The following is a 17517-nucleotide window of genomic DNA, read 5'->3' as shown; positions in this document are numbered from 1 at the left end:
GTAGACTCATTGGCACCAGACACATCTGGTTTCCATTAACAACTGATAAGATATACACTGTGTAGAGTTGGGGAGGCTGATTGGGGGGTCATAGATCATCCAACAGCCCCGTGTGCGCGCACCCGAGTGAAGAGAAGCGCGGGGGTATAAGTTTTAGGGCGAGAGTAGACAAAGGGACTCGACATCTTGGCTAGGGCGCGAGACACTTCTCTCTGACATCGGTTGAATAAAATCTTTCCCCAATCAGCCGTGTGTCACTGAAGTTTTCCTTCCCTGAGCCAGCCACCTATCCACCGTTTGATCTTGGAGACCGGCAGAACATCGAAGAGAATTCACCACAGTATCTGTTGTTTGTACAGAGTCATAGTTTGAATGACTTTCACCTTGCTTGTGCTTTTGAGTGTATTTGTCTTCATTTGATTGGTTATGTGTGGTTTGCCTGTTTGAAAGGAATGAATTCAATCCAATTTAATTCAATTCAATTCAAATTTCAGATTGGTTTTGGGTTTGATATTTCATATCTGATGCATTTAATTTTGTTGTCTATTTTAGGTCTATGTGTAGACCTAAAATAGATATCTATTTTAGGTTATTCTATAGACCTAACATAGACGTCTAAATTAAGTCTATGTGTAGACCTAATATAGACGTCTAAATTAGGTCTATAGACAGACCGTATATAGATGTCTATTTTAGGTCATATATAGACGTAATTTAGACGTCTATAAAATAACCTAATTTAGACGTCTATTTTGGTCTATAGTATATAGATGTAGTTTAGACGTCTACAATTTAACCTAAAATAGCTTAATTTAGACGTCTATTTTAGGTCTATATATATAGACGTAATTTAGACGTCTATAAAGATGGCGGCGCGTGCACACGCAGCGGCCACTCTCTGTCCCGTCAGTACGGTGATTTGTTCGTCTAATGAGTGTTCGTCCGACAGTCTTGTGTGTTCGTCTCGTCCGTGCTACAAGTACAGCAGGCAGGTTCTGCTTGACATCGGCAGAAGTGGGTTTTGCGGCGTTCTGGACTTTGAAGCGTCGACATTAAAGGCGCTCGGACTGCTACGTCCTGATCCGTCGCCGACCTCACCCGCTATTCCTCCCCCGGTTGGGAGTCGTCGGAAACGGTGTGCGAGGAAGCAGAAGAGGGGCAAGCGCGGAGGCGTCCGGGCCAGGCTGGCGGCCAACCCAGCGCGACCGGCGGTGCCCTCCATTCTTCTGGCGAATGTTCGATCGCTGGACAACAAAATGGATTACGTTCGCCTGCTGAGGTCTACGAACCGGACGGTGCGGAACTGCTGTGTGCTCGTGTTCACCGAGACCTGGTTGAGTGACAACGTTCCGGACTCTGCGGTGCATCTGAAGCGGCTAGCGTGCTATCGGGCGGACCGTGCCATTGTACGAGGGGGAAAGTCGCGAGGAGGTGGAATATGCGTCTACATCCGAGAAGAATGGTGCCGGGACTCTGTGATGGTATGTAAGCACTGCTCGCCGCTTGTGGAGTTTGTGATCATTAAGTGCCGTCCTTTTTATCTGCCGAGGGAATTTACCGCGATTCTGCTAGTCGCGGTATACATCCCGCCTTCCAACATCGAAGGAGACAGGACCGCGGCGCTTGGCGAACTGTACCAGGCCGTCAGTGAACAGCAGACGGCGCACCCTGACGGTTTCACCATCTTCGCTGGAGACTTCAATCATGCCAACCTGAAGTCTGTTTTCCCGAGGCTTCACCAGCATGTTCCTTTTCCGACACGTGGAGACAGCTTCCTGGACCTGGTCTACTCGGCGCAAAAGGGAGCCTTCAAAGCCACCCCCCTCCCCCATCTGGGGCTTTCTGACCATCTCACCGTTTTGCTTTTGCCCGCATACAGACAATTGGTAAAGGCATCCAGGCCGGTTCGGAGGCAGGTTCGAGTGTGGCCTGAGGGTGCCTCCGATGCACTTTGTGACTGCTTCGACACCACTGTCTGGGACTTGTTTAAGCAGGCAGCCACCTACAACGATTGGACGGACATAGAGGAATATACTGACTCTGTTACCTCTTACATCACGAAGTGCATCGATGATGTGACTTGCTCGAAATCCGTCGTCACTCGCGCGAACTGGAAGCCGTGGCTGACGGGGGCTGTCCGCAGACTGTTGAGGGCCAGGGACAAGGCTTTCAGAGCAGGGGATGAGGCTGGCTTGAGGACAGCGAGGGCCGACCTGTCCCGAGGCATCAAAGAAGCGAAGAAGGCGTTCTCGTGCAAGGTCTCCACCCATTTCAAGGACAGCAAGGACGCACGTAGCCTTTGGCGGGGCATTCAGGCCATCACAGACTACAAGCCCGCGCCGAGGAGCTGTGAGGGCGACGTCCGCCTGCTGAACGATCTGAACCGCTTCTTTGCTCGCTTCGACGCCCAGAACAGCACTTGCCCGCTGAAGACCACTCCCCCCCCACACGAGCAGCCCCTGCGCCTCTCTGCCGACGGTGTGAGGAGGGCGCTTGCCGCTATTGACACCCGTAAGGCGGCGGGCCCTGACAACATCCCGGGTCGAGCGCTGAAGGACTGCGCTGGGGAGCTGTCGGGTGTCTTCACAGACATCTTTAACGTTTCCCTGCAGCAGGCCATCGTCCCCTCGTGTTTCAAGGCTGCCACCATCGTTCCTGTGCCGAAGAAACCTGCACCGTCCTGCTTCAATGACTACCGCCCTGTGGCACTGACGCCCATCATCATGAAGTGCTTTGAGCGGCTGGTCTTGGAGCACATCAAGTCCGTTCTCCCCCCCACCATTGACCCTTTCCAGTTTGCGTACCGTGCCAAGCGGTCCTCTGAGGATGCCATCTGCTCTGCCCTCCACTCGGCCCTCACCCACCTGGAGAGAAAGGACTCATATGTGAGGTTGCTGTTTGTGGACTTCAGCTCTGCCTTCAACACCATTGTGCCGCAGCGACTCATCTCCAAACTCGACGAGCTGGGCCTCATCTGCAACTGGATACTGGACTTCCTCTGTCAGAGGCCTCAGGTGGTGCGTGTTGGCGACAAAATCTCCGCCAGCATCACGCTGAGCACGGGGGCCCCCCAGGGCTGCGTGCTCAGTCCATTGCTCTTCACCCTGCTGACGCATGACTGCACTGCGACCTACAGCGACAACCGCATAGTGAAGTTTGCTGACGACACGACTCTGGTGGGTCTCATCACGAAGGGCGACGAGACTCGGTACAGGTCGGAAGTTGACCTTCTGACCACGTGGTGCAGGGACAACAACCTCCTGCTGAACGTCAGTAAGACCAAGGAAATCATTGTGGACTTCCGGAAGGGTCACACAACACACCTGCCGCTGATCATCGACGGTGCTGTGGTGGAGAGGGTGAGCTGCACCAAGTTCCTGGGGGTGCACATCAGTGAGGACCTCTCCTGGTCCGCGAACACCTCGTCACTGGCAAAGAAAGCTCAGCGCCGCCTGTATTTCCTGCGGAAGCTCAGGCGTGCATGTGCTCCTCAGGCAGTCCTGTCTACATTCTACCGTGGCACCATTGAGAGCGTCCTCACCAGTTGCATCGCTGTCTGGGGTGGTAACTGCACTGAACAGAACTTGAAGGCCCTGCAGCGCATAGTGAATACGGCTGGTAAGATTATTGGTGCTTCGCTTCCCTCCCTGAAGGACATTTACACCTCCCATCTCGCCCGCAAGGCAACCTCGATTGCCAGAGATGTGAGTCACCCGGCTCACTCCTTGTTTGACCTTCTGCCCTCTGGGAAGAGGTACAGGAGCCTGCGCTCCCGCACCACCAGACTCGCCAACAGCTTCTTTCTCCAGGCTGTTAGGGCCCTGAACTCGCTACCCCCTTCTGCGTAGCGTGCGGCACTGTTGCGCTATTTTCGGGAATGTCTGCTGTACGCGTTTTTACGCTCCTCTTAATTAATTATTTATTTATTTATTGTTGTGTTATTTATTCATTATTTATTCAGCACGCTTTTGTTATACTTGTTTACTGTTTGTCTGTTGTGAGCCATGTCTTGTCACCGTGGGATAGGGGGGAACGAAATTTCGGTTTCTTTGTGTGTCTTTGGCATGTGGAGAAATTGACAATAAAGCTGACTTTGACTTTGACTTTGATAAAATAACCTAAAATAGACGCCTATATCAGGTTACAGAAATAACCAATTCACATGTACGGATCAATATGCTTGTTAAACACAAATCCAAACAACTTCTGTACATTATTTATACAACTTACAGCTGGTTCAGACTTTAAAATTTTGAAATATGATCATATTTACTGTTTTTAATTTAGACGTCTATTTGAGGTCTCTACTGTAACAAATTTTAGATGTCTAAATTAGGTCTATATGAGACCAGACATCTAATAGACGTCTATGGCTCACAGGGATGTGCTGGAACCTATCCCAGCCGTCATCGGGCAGTAGGCGGGGCACACAGAGACGAACAATCATTTGCACGTGCATTCACACCTAGGGACAATTTGGAGTGCTCAATTGGCCTACCAAGAATGGTTTTGGGATGTGGGAGCAAACCGGAGTACCCGGAGAAAACCCACGCGGACACAGGGAGAACATGCAAACTCCACACTGGGAGGGCCGGAGGTGGAATCGAACCCACACCCTTCTAATTGTGAGGCGGATGTGCTACCCAGCGCGTCACCGAGCCGCCCTATTATATATGTCATTGAATTATTTTTTCTGTCTTATGCCGTATTTTGTGTTTACTGCAGTGATGTTTTCTCTTATGTACTGTGGACACTTTACGTTGGATTTTACCTTGTTTGCGGCAACGTAAAGTAGGAAGTGTATAAGCGCGCCAAAAGGCGCAGATGGAATGAGAGTGTGTGAGGAACAATAAAGAAGGAAATACCAAACGCCACCATCGTGTCGTGTTGTGTCTCAAGGGAAATGGACTACGAAGCTGCAAATGCAACAGGTTATGGGCACAGACGCGGCAACCAAGCGGGGAGGTGGCTGCGGTTAGTTTTCGACGGAGACGAAAACAACTAGGAACTTTGGGAGGTAAAATTCCTCGGCCACTTAAGAATGCTTGGATTGAAAGACACTATACTATCCACCACTGCACCGGACCCAGGGAAGAATGAACAGTGCTACATGGAGCTAATTCAGTTCCTCGATGACACAAGCTTGTCCCTGGTAATACTCCATGGCCATTACGCGAGTCAGGGTAAGCCCAGAATTATCGCCCTGTACAAAGACCTGACTTCCCTAAAGAAAGAGCCGGAAGAAACTATCACTGAATATATCATTCGTGCTGAAAAAAAAGTAACATCACTGAGAAATGCAAGAAAGATAATAAGTGATGTACTGATAATAGCTATGATTTTGAAGGGACTACCGGAGTCATACAAGCCTTTCATTATTCACACAACGCAAAGCAGCGACGACTTAACGTTTTCCCAGTTTAAGAGTAAACTGTGAAGCTTTGAGGAGACAGAGAAATTTGACTCTAATATCAAAACACAGGCTAGTGAAATTCATCAAAAACATCAGCGTTGACAGTCAAATATAAACAGATGACGACTATGATTCGGAAACCATAGACAACAGGAGTAGAACCACTGAAACTAGGGTTGGTAAGGAGACATCACATAGTGAGGATAATGGTGACATGATTGAGAACAAGAGATGGATGAACACAGATGCATCACAGCATAATGAGGCAGAAGTGCAACACGAGAACCAGACTGATGTAGACACTGACCATCACCGCTATCCAAGAAGGGAAAGGAAGACTCCAAAATACTTAGCCGATTATGTAACACACAGCCGAGATAACAATATAGTCAATACCAACATTGATTATTGTTACAGAGCCATATGTGGAATTCCCCAGACCTACAGTGAAGTCCTGAGGTCTGATGTGGCAACCAACTGGATGCAAGCAATGAAAGAAGAAATCCAATCACTCCAAGAAAATGAAACATTTGAACTGGTCTCTTTACCCAAAGGTAGAAGCACAATAGGGGGAAAATGGGTATATGCCTTCAAAGAAAATGCTGAAAGAGGAAAAGTATAGAAAGCTAGATATGTAGCCAAAGGTTACAATCAAACAGAAGGCATAGACTATCACGAGACGTTTGCTCCAACAGCAAACATCACGTCAATACGGGCGTTGAAGCAAATAGTTGTTCAAAACGAACTCATTGCTCATCAAATGGATTTAAAGACAGCATATTTACATGCGCCAATAGAGGAAGAAGTTTTCTTGGAGCAACCAGAGGGTTTTGAAGAGACACAAAAAGGAACAAAGTTAGTGTATAAGCTGAAGAAATCCCTCTATGGTCTCAAACAGTCTGGGAGAAACTGATATAAACTTCTGAATGACAACTTAGAACAAGACAATTTTGTGAGAAATCTATCAGATCACTGTGTATATCAAAAACAGGTGGAAAATGATCTGGTCATTGTCATCATTTGGGTGGACGACCGAATCATTGCAGCAAGCAACACTCTTGTACTCAATCGATTCAAAGACACCATGAAATTCTAGGAAAGATCTAGGAAAAATATCAAATTTCCTGGGCATCCAGTTTGAACAAGAGGATGAGAAAATCAGAATGAGCCAGAAAATATATATTCTAAAGATGCTTGAAAGATTTGGAATGTCAGAGTGTAAACCAAGGTACACACCGTGTGAAGCAAAACTAGTCTTGGATGAAGAAAGGGACGAAAAAGAGGTTGACAATCCTAAAGAGTACCGGGAAATTGTAGGCAGCCTAAATTATGCCATGACTTGCACAAGACCAGATATCAGCTGGATTGTGAGAAAATTGTCACAAACATTGGCTAAACCAAAAGCTAACAACCTAGTGGCTGCCAAACATGTTTTAAGATACTTAAAAGGTACAATGGATGATGAATTAATTTTCAAGAAAAATGATGAAGGATTACATCTAGTTGCTTTCAGTGACACCGATTGGGCATTGTCAGTTGAAGATAGACGCAGCACAACAGGCTACTGTTTTGGCATGGCCAAACATGTACCTGCAATATCCTGGAAATCAAAGAAACAGCCGACAGTGGCTCTTTCGACTTGTGAAGCCAAATACATTGCTTTAGCGACTACCACTCAAGAAAGCATATACTTAACCCAATTGTTAAATGGCATGGTCAATGTGACATACAATTGCAGATTTATGGGGTCAATCAAGGAGCCATTGCTTTGAGTAAAAACCCGGTGAATGGACAGAGATCAAAACACATTGATGTTAAGTTCCACTTCATTCATGAAGCACTTAACTGTGGAAAGATTGATATTGTGTACTGTTCATCAGAAAACATGATTGCTGACATATTAACAAAACCTGTTGTATAATTAGAATTAACAAATTCAAAAGTTGTTTTTGGAAACTGAGGAAGCATTCAGTGAAAAGGTTTTGGGATGATGAGAACAAGGGGGGTGTTGAGTTATTTGTGCTCGTTATATTATTATCATATATGTACCGCTTTGTCCCCACAGGGGTCGCGGGCGTGCGACTTAAAATTTTGAAATATGATCATATTTACTGTTTTTAATTTAGACGTCTATTTGAGGTCTCTACTGTAACAAATTTTAGATGTCTAAATTAGGTCTATATGAGACCAGACATCTAATAGACGTCTATGGCTCACAGGGATGTGCTGGAACCTATCCCAGCCGTCATCGGGCAGTAGGCGGGGCACACAGAGACGAACAACCACTCGCACTCACACCTAGGTATAATTTGGAGTGCTCAATTGGCCTACAAAGCATGTTTTGGGGATGTGGGAGCAAACCGGAGTGCCCGGAGAAAACCCACGCGGACACGGGGAGAACATGCAAGCCCCACAGTGGGAGGGCCGGAGTTGGAATCGAACCCCTACCCTCCTAACTGTGAGGCGGACGTGCTACCCAGCCGCCCTATTTATTTATATATATATATATATTATATATATATATAATTATTATATATATATATATATATATATATATATATATATATATATATATATATATATATATATATATATATATATATATATATATATATATATATATATATATATATAATTATAATCATAATAATAATTATTATATATAATTTTATATATATATAATTATTATCATTATTATTATTAGTTCTGTGCCTTATGCCGTATTTTGTGTTTACTGCAGCGACGTTTTCTCTTATGCACTGTGGACACTGTACGTTGGATTTTACCTTGTTTGCGGCAACAGAAAGTAGGAAGTGTATATAAGGAAGCGCGCCAAAAAGCGCAGGTGGAATGAGAGTGTGTGACGAACAATACAGAAGGAAATACCAAACGCCACCATCGTGTCGTGTTGTGTCTCAAGGGAAATGGACTACGAAGCTGCAAACTCAACAAGATCACTTAAAAGAAATGGAATGGTACATCACTAAGATCCACGGACTGAGGCGTTTACGTCATGACGTAGAGGGGTCAGCGTAGTGACGCCATCACGTACAAGCGGAGCGGAAGTGAGCACGCGAGACCACGGAAAACACGCGCACGTTGTACGAAAATTTGAGAGACCAATTTTGTCCCGCAGGTACTTCTCTTGTTACAGTTTCATGACACGACACGGCTGCCAGGAACCCGCGCGCCCGTTTTAGTTAATGCGTGACGTCCCTGCGTTCAACAAATCCATTCGTGAGCTAGCTTGCTAGTTGGCGTGCTAACATCGGCTTCCGCTAAATAGTCGGATTGTGTTCGTGTGTGTTAGACAGGCTCTTTGCGACGTCCGCTAAATAGTCGCTTTGTGTGTGTGTGTCAGTCAAGCTCTTTGCAACGCGATGGCCGTTCGAGCATCCTTCGAGAAGAACAACGAAATCGGCTGCTTCGCCAAACTCACCAACACGTACTGCCTGGTGGCTATCGGCGGAGCGGAAAACTTTTACAGGTGTGCGCATCGGTGACGTCGCCGCGTTTCCGTGGGGCTGGTTGTTGGCCTGACCGAGTGACGTCACCGATGCGCTTTGTCTCCTTCCTCAGCGTGTTCGAAGGCGAGTTATCCGAGAGTATCCCGGTGGTCCACGCTTCTATCGCGGGATGCCGCATTATCGGACGCATGTGTGTGGGTGAGTCGCGGGCTTCTCCTGCGGTATTCCGTCACTCCGCCGGCTGGAGATATGACGGGGTACGTCGGCGTCTCCAGGGAACCGTCACGGCCTGCTGGTCCCTAACAACACGACAGACCAGGAACTGCAGCACATCCGCAACTGTCTTCCTGCCTCGGTCAGCATCCAGAGAGTGGAAGAGCGCCTTTCGGCGCTTGGCAACGTCATCTCATGTAACGACTACGTGGCGCTCGTCCATCCGGATCTGGACAGGGTCAGACTTCATTCATGCACGCACGCCTTGACTGCACAGGCTGACAGGCTCCCTCCTTCCCCCCAGGAGACAGAGGAGGTTCTGTGCGACACCCTGAAGGTGGAGGTGTTCCGCCATACTGTGGCCGATCAGGTTTTGGTGGGCTCCTACTGCGCTTTCAGCAACCGGGGCGGCCTGGTGCATCCCAAGACCTCCATCGAGGACCAGGATGAGCTGTCCTCGCTTCTGCAGGTCCCCCTGGTGGTGCGTGCCGGCCGCTCACGGTCGCTTGAAATTAGCAGCCTCTGACATGCGCCTTTGCAACACAGACAGGCACGGTGAACCGGGGCAGCGAGGTGATTGCGGCGGGAATGGTGGTCAACGACTGGTCGGCGTTCTGCGGACTGGACACCACCAGCACCGAGATGTCCGTGATTGAGAGCGTCTTTGGGCTGGGCGACAACGTGCGGCCCTCCGCCATCACCGCCGCCATGAGGGACTCGCTCATTGACAGGTCGCGCACGCTCCTCGTTCTCATGCTACCTGCACGAGCCAAAGTTGCCCGCGCCGCCGCTCTCAACACTATTAAACACACAACCTTTATCACACGCGTGCACTTCAACGACTTCAACTTTGTGTGCGTTTTCAGCATGGCGTAAGAGCAGCAGTCACATGCCACGTCACATTTTGGACTTTGGGGGGTCTTGGGGGCGTGTCATCAAGGGACACTTGAACAAGATGGTGGCCTCATCTCACTGCAAGGGGCCGGCCCGTCTGCCCCATTCGCCCGCCCCATTCGACCACGATTGCTCCGGTTGGCTGCGCAACATTTGGCGGGCACGTCAAGACCCGTCGGCAAGGAGCTCACATGCTGTCATGACATCACGGCCTTCAGTTATACGCTTAAGAAACGCATTATGTTTGAGCTCACTCAAACAAAGGCACAGACGGGCAGATTGTCACTTTCCTTTCTCTTTCCCAATGACAGTGCCGACGTCCTCCAAGGCTGTTAGAGTCAGCTTCAAAGTTGATGGCAATAAAAATGCAACTTTTCAACTGTGTTTGAAGAAAAATTATTAATGCATAACTCCATCGCAAAACAGGCCACTTTTTATCTTTTGCTTTGCAGACTTGAACAATTTTAAAAGCCTAAACCAGGGGTGGGCAATTCCGGTCCTCGAGGGCTGGTTTCCTGCATATTTTATAGGTCTGCCTGTTGCAACACACCTGATTCAAATGATCAGGATTATTATCCAGCTTCTGCAGACCTTGCTAATTATCTGACCATTTGAATCAAGTGTGTTGCAACAGGGTGACATAGAAAAAAAAACCAGGACCAGAATTGCCCACCCCTGGCCTAAACAGGAGACAGGAGCATGGGAAGGCGGCGGGGTTAAAGACACGAGTCATATCCAGTCATATCCAGGTCCTTTTGTCAAGCCTGCCTTAGCATTGAGCAACAGTACGGAAACCTAACAAGGCGTTTCAGTCGCTGGTGAACGATACGTACGTGGGGGACATGCTCGGAATTGTTGGCCAATGAGAGGCTCAGTATTTTTGACCAACATTTATTGAAAACATTGACGCTGACGACAAGGTGGCAACCAAAGAAAAGCCAACCAAAGAAAGTTCACAGTATTTTCTTTGGGATGCTAAAGATAGGAACGCGGTCGTCCGTCTTCAGTCTGACGGGTTCTGAATGACGATCATGAAGTAGTCCTTATCTGCACAAAACAAAGTGGGAGGCGCGTGAGCGTTGGCGGCGTCAGGTGCGAAATCGCAGACCCACCTGGCGCAATCATGATCTCGTTCTTCTTGGATCGCAGTCGCAGAAAGGTGAGGTCGTTGAGGGGGTCGATGTCACGGATAGTGCTGCGCGCCTTCAGGACCAGCTGGTGGATCAGGCCAGCGTAGTGTACCGTGCTGGTGTTGTCCAGCGTGGAGCGTATGGGAATCCCTGGCGCAAACACACTGGCATGCTATGGTACGCTATGCTATTCTCGTGGCGACAGCGTTTTCCCCAATCAAGAGATCTTGTCCTCGTGATTTAGGAAAACGCGGTCACATGGTTGTTTTTGTCTCACCGTCCGAGTTGACAATGATGAGGCCCTGAACTCCTTTCTGGCCCAAAATTCTCTTGAGGGTCTCCTCCACTTCAGCCTGTACAACAACAAGTGAACACTGAGTCCAAACAACATTTCAGCCGCGTTACTTTTCTTTCCTATGTCAACATTTCGGTTAGCCCTCCTGCTGCATCGCGTTTTTCCTATGCCACCTTTGGCCTTTAGCTTCCGCCGTGGCAGTTTCTTCTGTCCAAATTAGTATGGGTGCTTGGCCATACTTGAGCCGTACTTACTGAAACAGACTTATTAAATTTTATCGACTAACCTGACCACAGGCGACCACAGGCGACCACAGGCGACCACAGGCGACCCCCCCCCCACACACACACACACACACACACAAAAATACGTCGAAATCGCCGACCCACTTGATCTCGAATACCGCTCCCGGTGAAATATTGTGACGTCAGTCCGTTCACATGACGTTGCCAATTTTTTTATGTGTGTGCGTGTCTCTTACACACTCACGCGCGCGTGCGCACGGACACGTGAATCGAACTCACGATTTCGGCACACAAGACAGGCAAGTGTGCCTCTCCGACGTTGCCAACTAACGATGCGGAACAAAGTCACGTGACGTGCCTCCGCTTTGCCGCTTCAAACGGGCCACTTCGTATGTGCCGGTGTTCAGCAGCCTGCCGGTAGCATCCACGATACAAGCAACGAGCATTTGAGGCGTACAAAGAGAAGGAAACGCAGGCTAACGTGACGACGCCCGAGCCGCAACAAACAAAACACGTCCCTCGCGGCGCAGTACATTCACGGTCCTGGTGGCATCAACATACAAACACCAACTCAAAGCATGAAATGCAAGAGAGCAGAATCATCATTTCTCACCATTTCGAGGGTTTAGCTGCAAAGGGTCCACAAGATTCGAGTGACAATTGGACGAACGGATGACTAATTTTCGGGTTGAACTTCTTCGTCTTCTTTTTTCTTCTTTCGCAGTCTTGTACGGCAACGTGTCCCCCCTAGTGGCCAGAAATGGAGCACGTCTCGTGTTCATTGTTTCCACATCAGTCGAGCAAACATAATAACGTCACTGACGCAACAAAAAAAAAACACTGCATTACCGAAACAAATACGTTACACGTAACAACCCTGTCAGCCATACACATCTATTAGACGTCTGGTCTATGTAGAGACCTAATTTAGACATCTAAAATTGGTCTCGGTATAGACCTAAAATAGACGTCTAAATTAAAAACATCAAATGATCACATTTCGAAATTTTAAGTCTGAACCAACTGTAAGAAGCTGTTTGGATTTGTGTTTAACAAGGATATTGATTCGTACATGTGAATTGGTTATTTCTGTAACCTGATATAGACGTCTATTTTAGGTTATTTTATAGACCTAAAATAGACGTCTAAATTAGGTCTATATATAGACGTAAAATAGACGTCTAAATTAGGTCTTTATATAGACGTAAAATAGATGTCTATATTAGGTCTATATATAGACCTAAAATAGATGACAAATTTAAATCCATTAAATATGAAATATTAAACTATAAACCAGCTGTAGGTTGTATAAATAATGAACAGAGGTTGCATTGCTTTGTTTTAAATGACCATTGATCCGGATGAAGTGTGGTTATTTCTGTGACCTTATCGACGTCTATATTAGGTCTATGTGTAGACCTAATTTAGACGTCTATTTTAGGTCTACACATAATTTAGACGTCTATTTTAGGTCTATAGCATAACCTAAGATAGACGTCTATTTTAGGTCTACACATAGACCTAAAATAGACGACGACAAAAATAAATCATCAAATATGAAATATTAAACCCAAAACCATTCTGTAATTGTATACATAATGTACAGAAGTCGTGTTGCTTTTTTTTAAACAACCATTGATCCGTGTGAAGCAGGGGTGTCCAAGTCCAGTCCTCGAGGGCCGCATTCCTACATGTTTTCCAAGTTTCCCTCGTTAAACACACCTGTGCAGGAGCCTGATCATTGAATCAGGTGTGTTTAACGAGGGAAACTTGGAAAACATGGAGGAATGCGGCCCTCGAGGACTGGACTTGGACACCCCTGGTGTGAAGTGTGGTTATTTCTGTGACCTGATTTTAGGTCTGTGGAATAACCTAAAACCGATGACAAAATTAAATCGATCAATGATCATATAAACCCAAAACAACCATGTTTTAAATAAACATGGATCCGTGTAAAACAGTGGTTCTTAACCTGGGTTCGATCGAACCTAGGGGTTCAGTGAGTCGGTCTCAGGGGTTCGGCAGAGGAGGTCCGGACAAACCTGATTTATTGTGTAAATTCTGATTTGCTAGTATGTAATTTGTTGTGAGTTCATGCGTTGTGTTGATTTTGTTATTTGAACAAGGGGATGTTCATGCACGGCTTATTTTGTGCACCAGTAAAAAACATCGATGTCTTGAATTTAAAAAAAATAATTTTATTTTTCACTAAAGAGGAGTTCGGTGAATGCACATATGAAACTGGTGGGCTTCCGTACCTCCAATAAGGTTAAGAACCACTGGTGTAAAGTCAAAAGTCAAAGTCAAAGTCTGCTTTATTGTCAATTTCTTCACATGCCAAGACACACAAAGAGATCGAAATTACGTTCCCACTATCCCACGGTGACAAGACATAGTACACAATATACATACAAGTAAACAACACAAAAAATAAAAACAAGAAGGCACAAACAATAAATAAATAAGAGTGATAAATAAATAATAAATAAACAAATAACATAAATAAGAGGAGCAAAAATGGGAAAAGTGCACATACAGCAGACAGTCAGAATATAGTGCAAAAGTACAGGACGCTATGCAGAAGGGGGGAGAGAGTTCAGGATCCTAACAGCCTGGAGTATGAAGCTGTTGGTGCGGGAGCGCAGGCTGCTGTACCTCTTCCCAGAGGGCAGAAGAGCAAACAAAGAGTGAGCGGGGTGACACACATCACTCTCAATCGTGGTCGCCTTGCGGGTGAGATAGGAGGTGTAAATGTCCTTCAGGGAGGGTAGTGAAGCACCAATAATCTTACCAGCCGTGTTCACTATGCGCTGCAGGGCCTTCATGTTGTATTCAGTGCAGCTACCACCCCAAACAGCGATACAACTGGAGAGGACGCTCTCAATGGTACGTCGGTAGAATGTAGTCATGACGGCCGGAGGAGCACTTGCTCGCCTGAGTTTCCACAGGAAGTACAGGCGGCGCTGAGCTTTCTTCGCCAGTGATGCAGTGTTGGTGGACCCGGAGAGGTCCTCACTGATGTGCACCCCCAGGAATCTGGTGCTGCTCACTCTCTCCACCACAGCACCGTCGATGGTCAGTGGCAGGTGTTGGGTGTGACCCTTCCGGAAGTCAACAACAATGTCCTTGGCCTTGTTGACGTTCAACAGGAGGTTGTTGTCCCTGCACCAAATGGCCAGAAGGTCGACCTCCGACCTGTATTGAGTCTCGTCGCCCCCGGTGATGAGACCCACCAGAGTCGTGTCGTCGGCATATTTCAGCACGCGGTTGCTACTGGAAGTTGCAGTGCAGTCATGCGTCAGCAGGGTAAAGAGCAGCGGACTGAGTGCGCAGCCTTGGGGGGCCCCCGTGCTCAGAGTGATGCTGGCGGAGATTTTGTCGCCAACATGTACCACCTGAGGCCTCTGACAGAGGAAGTCCAGTAGCCAGTTGCAGAGGTAGGTACTGAGGCCCAGCTTGTCGAGTTTGCAGATGAGTCGTTGTGGCACAATGGTGTTGAATGCAGAACTGAAGTCCACAAACAGCAATCTCACATAGGAGTCCCTCCTCTCCAGGTGGGTGAGGGCTGAGTGGTGGGCAGAGCAGATGGCATCCTCAGAGGACCGTCATTGGGGCTATGAAATAACCTAAAATATACGACAAAATTAAATCCATCAAATATAAAATACCCCTCCGTGAGTCGTCACCTTATCGTGGTGGAGGGGTTTGCGTGCTCCTATGATCCTAGGAGCCATGTTGTCTGGGCCTTCATGCCCCTGGTAGGGTAACTTATGGCAAATGGGTCCTAGGTGAGGGGCCAGACAAAGCACGGCTCACACAAGCCCCTTATGAAGAAAACCATGAAGAGATTTTGTTTTCCCTTGCCCGGTCGCGGGTCACGGGGGCCCCGCTCTGGAGCCAGACCTGGAGGCAGGGCTTGAAGGCGAGCGTCTGGTGGCCGGGCCTTCGCCCATGGGGCCCGGCTGGGCACAGCCCGAAAAGGAAACGTGGGTCCCCCTTCCCATGGGCTCACCACCTGTGGGAGGGGCCATACGGGTCGGGTGCAGTGTAAGCTGGGCGGCGGCCAAAGGCAGGGACCTTGGCGGTCTGATCCCCAGCTGCAGAAGCTGGCTCTCGGGACATAGAATGTCACCTCTCTGGCTGGAAAGGAGCCCGAGCTGGTGTGCGAGGCAGAAAAGTTCCGACTAGACATAGTCGGACTTGCCTCCACACACAGTTTGGGTTTCGGTACAAGCCCTCTCGAGAGGGGCTGGACTCTCTTCCACCCTGGAGTTGCCCACGGTGAGAGGCGTCGAGCAGGTGTGGGTATACTTATTGCCCCCCAGCTGGGCGCCTGCACATTGGGGTTCACCCCGGTGAACAAGAGGGTAGCCTCCCTCCGCCTTCGGGTGGGGGGACGGGTCCTGACTGTTGTTTCTGTCTATGCACCAAACGGCAGCTCAGAGTACCCACCCTTCTTGGAGTCCCTGGAGGAAGTGCTGGAGAGCGCTCCTTCTGGGGACTCCATCGTTCTACTGGGTGACTTCAATGCTCACGTGGGCAATGACAGTGAGACCTGAAAGGGCGTGAATGGGAGGGACGGCCCCCCCGATCTGAACCCGAGCGGCGTTCTATTATTGGACTTCTGTGCTCGACACGGATTTTCTATAATGAACACCACGTTCAAGCATAAGGGTGTCCATGTGTGCACTTGGCACCAGGACACCCTAGGCTGCAGTTCGATGATCGACTTTGTAGTCGTCTCATCGGATTTGCGGCCGCATGTATTGGACACTCGGGCGAAGAGAGGGGCGGAGCTGTCAACTGATCACCACCTGGTGGTGGGTTGGCTCCAATGGTGGGGGAAGATGCCGGTCCGACCTGGCAGACCCAAACACTCTGTGACGGTTTGCTGGGAACGTCTGGCAAAATCCCCTGTCAGAAAGAGCTTCAACTCCCACCTCCGGCAGAGCTTTTTCCACGTCCCGGTGGAGGCGGGGGACATTGAGTCCGAGTGGACCATGTTCCGCGCCTCCATTGTTGAGGCGGCCGACCGGAGCTGTGGCCGTAAAGTCGTTGGTGCCTGTCGTGGTGGCATTCCCCAAACCTGCTAGTGTACACCGGCGGTAAGGGATGCCGTCAAGCTGAAGGAGTCCTATGGGGCCATTTTGGCCTGCGGGACTCTGGAGGCAGCTGACAGGTACCGGATAGCCAAGCGGAACGCGGCTTCGGCGGTTGCTGAGGCAAACACCCGGGCGTGGGAGGAGTTTGGCGAGGCCATGGAGAATGACTTCCGGACGGCTTTGAGGAAATTCTAGTCCAGCATCCGGCATCTCAGGAGGGGGAAGCAGTGCAACGTCAACACTGTTTACAGTGGGGATGGTGTGCTGCTGACCTCGACTCGGGACGTCATGAGTCGGTCGGGAGAATACTTCCTCAATTCCACCTACATGCCTTCCATTGTGGAAGCAGGGCCTGGAGACTCTGAGGCGGACTCTCCAATCTCTGGGGTCGAAGTCACTGAGGTAGTTAAAAAAACTCCTTGGTGGCAAGGCCCCAGGGGTGGATGAGATCCACCCGGAGTTCTTAAGGGCTCTGGATGTTGTGGGGCTGTCATGGCTGACACGCCTCTACAACATTCCGTGGACATCGGGGACAGTGCCTCTGGATTAGCAGACTGGAGTGGTGGTTCCCCTCTTTAAGAAGGGGGACCGGAGGATGTGTTCTAATTACAGGGGCATCACACTCCTCAGCCTCCCTGGTAAGGACTATTCAGGGGTGCTAGAGAGGAGGGTCCGTCGGGAGGTCGAACCTTGGATTCAGGAGGAGCAGTGTGGCTTTCGTCCTGGCCGTGGAACAGTAGACCAGCTCTACACCCTCA

At 48.7% G+C, this 17517-nt stretch overlaps 2 protein-coding genes across 2 annotated transcripts; one reads left to right on the top strand and one right to left on the bottom strand.

Annotated features, from left to right (window-relative positions):
• Positions 1-8284: 8284 nt before the first annotated feature.
• On the top strand, positions 8285-10366 carry eif6 (eukaryotic translation initiation factor 6). The gene is made up of 7 exons (XM_088390463.1): positions 8285-8549; positions 8775-8900; positions 8993-9078; positions 9156-9331; positions 9398-9574; positions 9640-9824; positions 9960-10366. Exons 2-7 carry the CDS (start codon positions 8794-8796, stop codon positions 9967-9969), a joined length of 741 nt encoding a protein of 246 aa, XP_088246589.1. The 5' UTR covers positions 8285-8549; positions 8775-8793; the 3' UTR covers positions 9970-10366.
• Positions 10367-10862: 496 nt separating this feature from the next.
• Positions 10863-12421, bottom strand: dynlrb1 (dynein, light chain, roadblock-type 1). The gene is made up of 4 exons (XM_088390464.1): positions 12271-12421; positions 11395-11470; positions 11100-11267; positions 10863-11034 (listed from the first exon to the last, which is right to left on the bottom strand). The coding sequence occupies exons 1-4, from the start codon at positions 12271-12273 to the stop codon at positions 10991-10993; spliced, it is 291 nt and encodes a 96-aa protein (XP_088246590.1). The 5' UTR covers positions 12274-12421; the 3' UTR covers positions 10863-10990.
• Positions 12422-17517: the final 5096 nt, after the last annotated feature.

The sequence above is a fragment of the Syngnathus floridae genome, chromosome 11 (assembly GCF_059516105.1).
Source record: "Syngnathus floridae isolate MCC-2025c chromosome 11, RoL_Sflo_1.0, whole genome shotgun sequence".
Taxonomy (NCBI): domain Eukaryota; kingdom Metazoa; phylum Chordata; class Actinopteri; order Syngnathiformes; family Syngnathidae; genus Syngnathus; species Syngnathus floridae.
The sequence above is the reverse complement of the archived record's forward strand: the minus strand, read 5'-3'. Positions and strand labels throughout refer to the sequence as shown.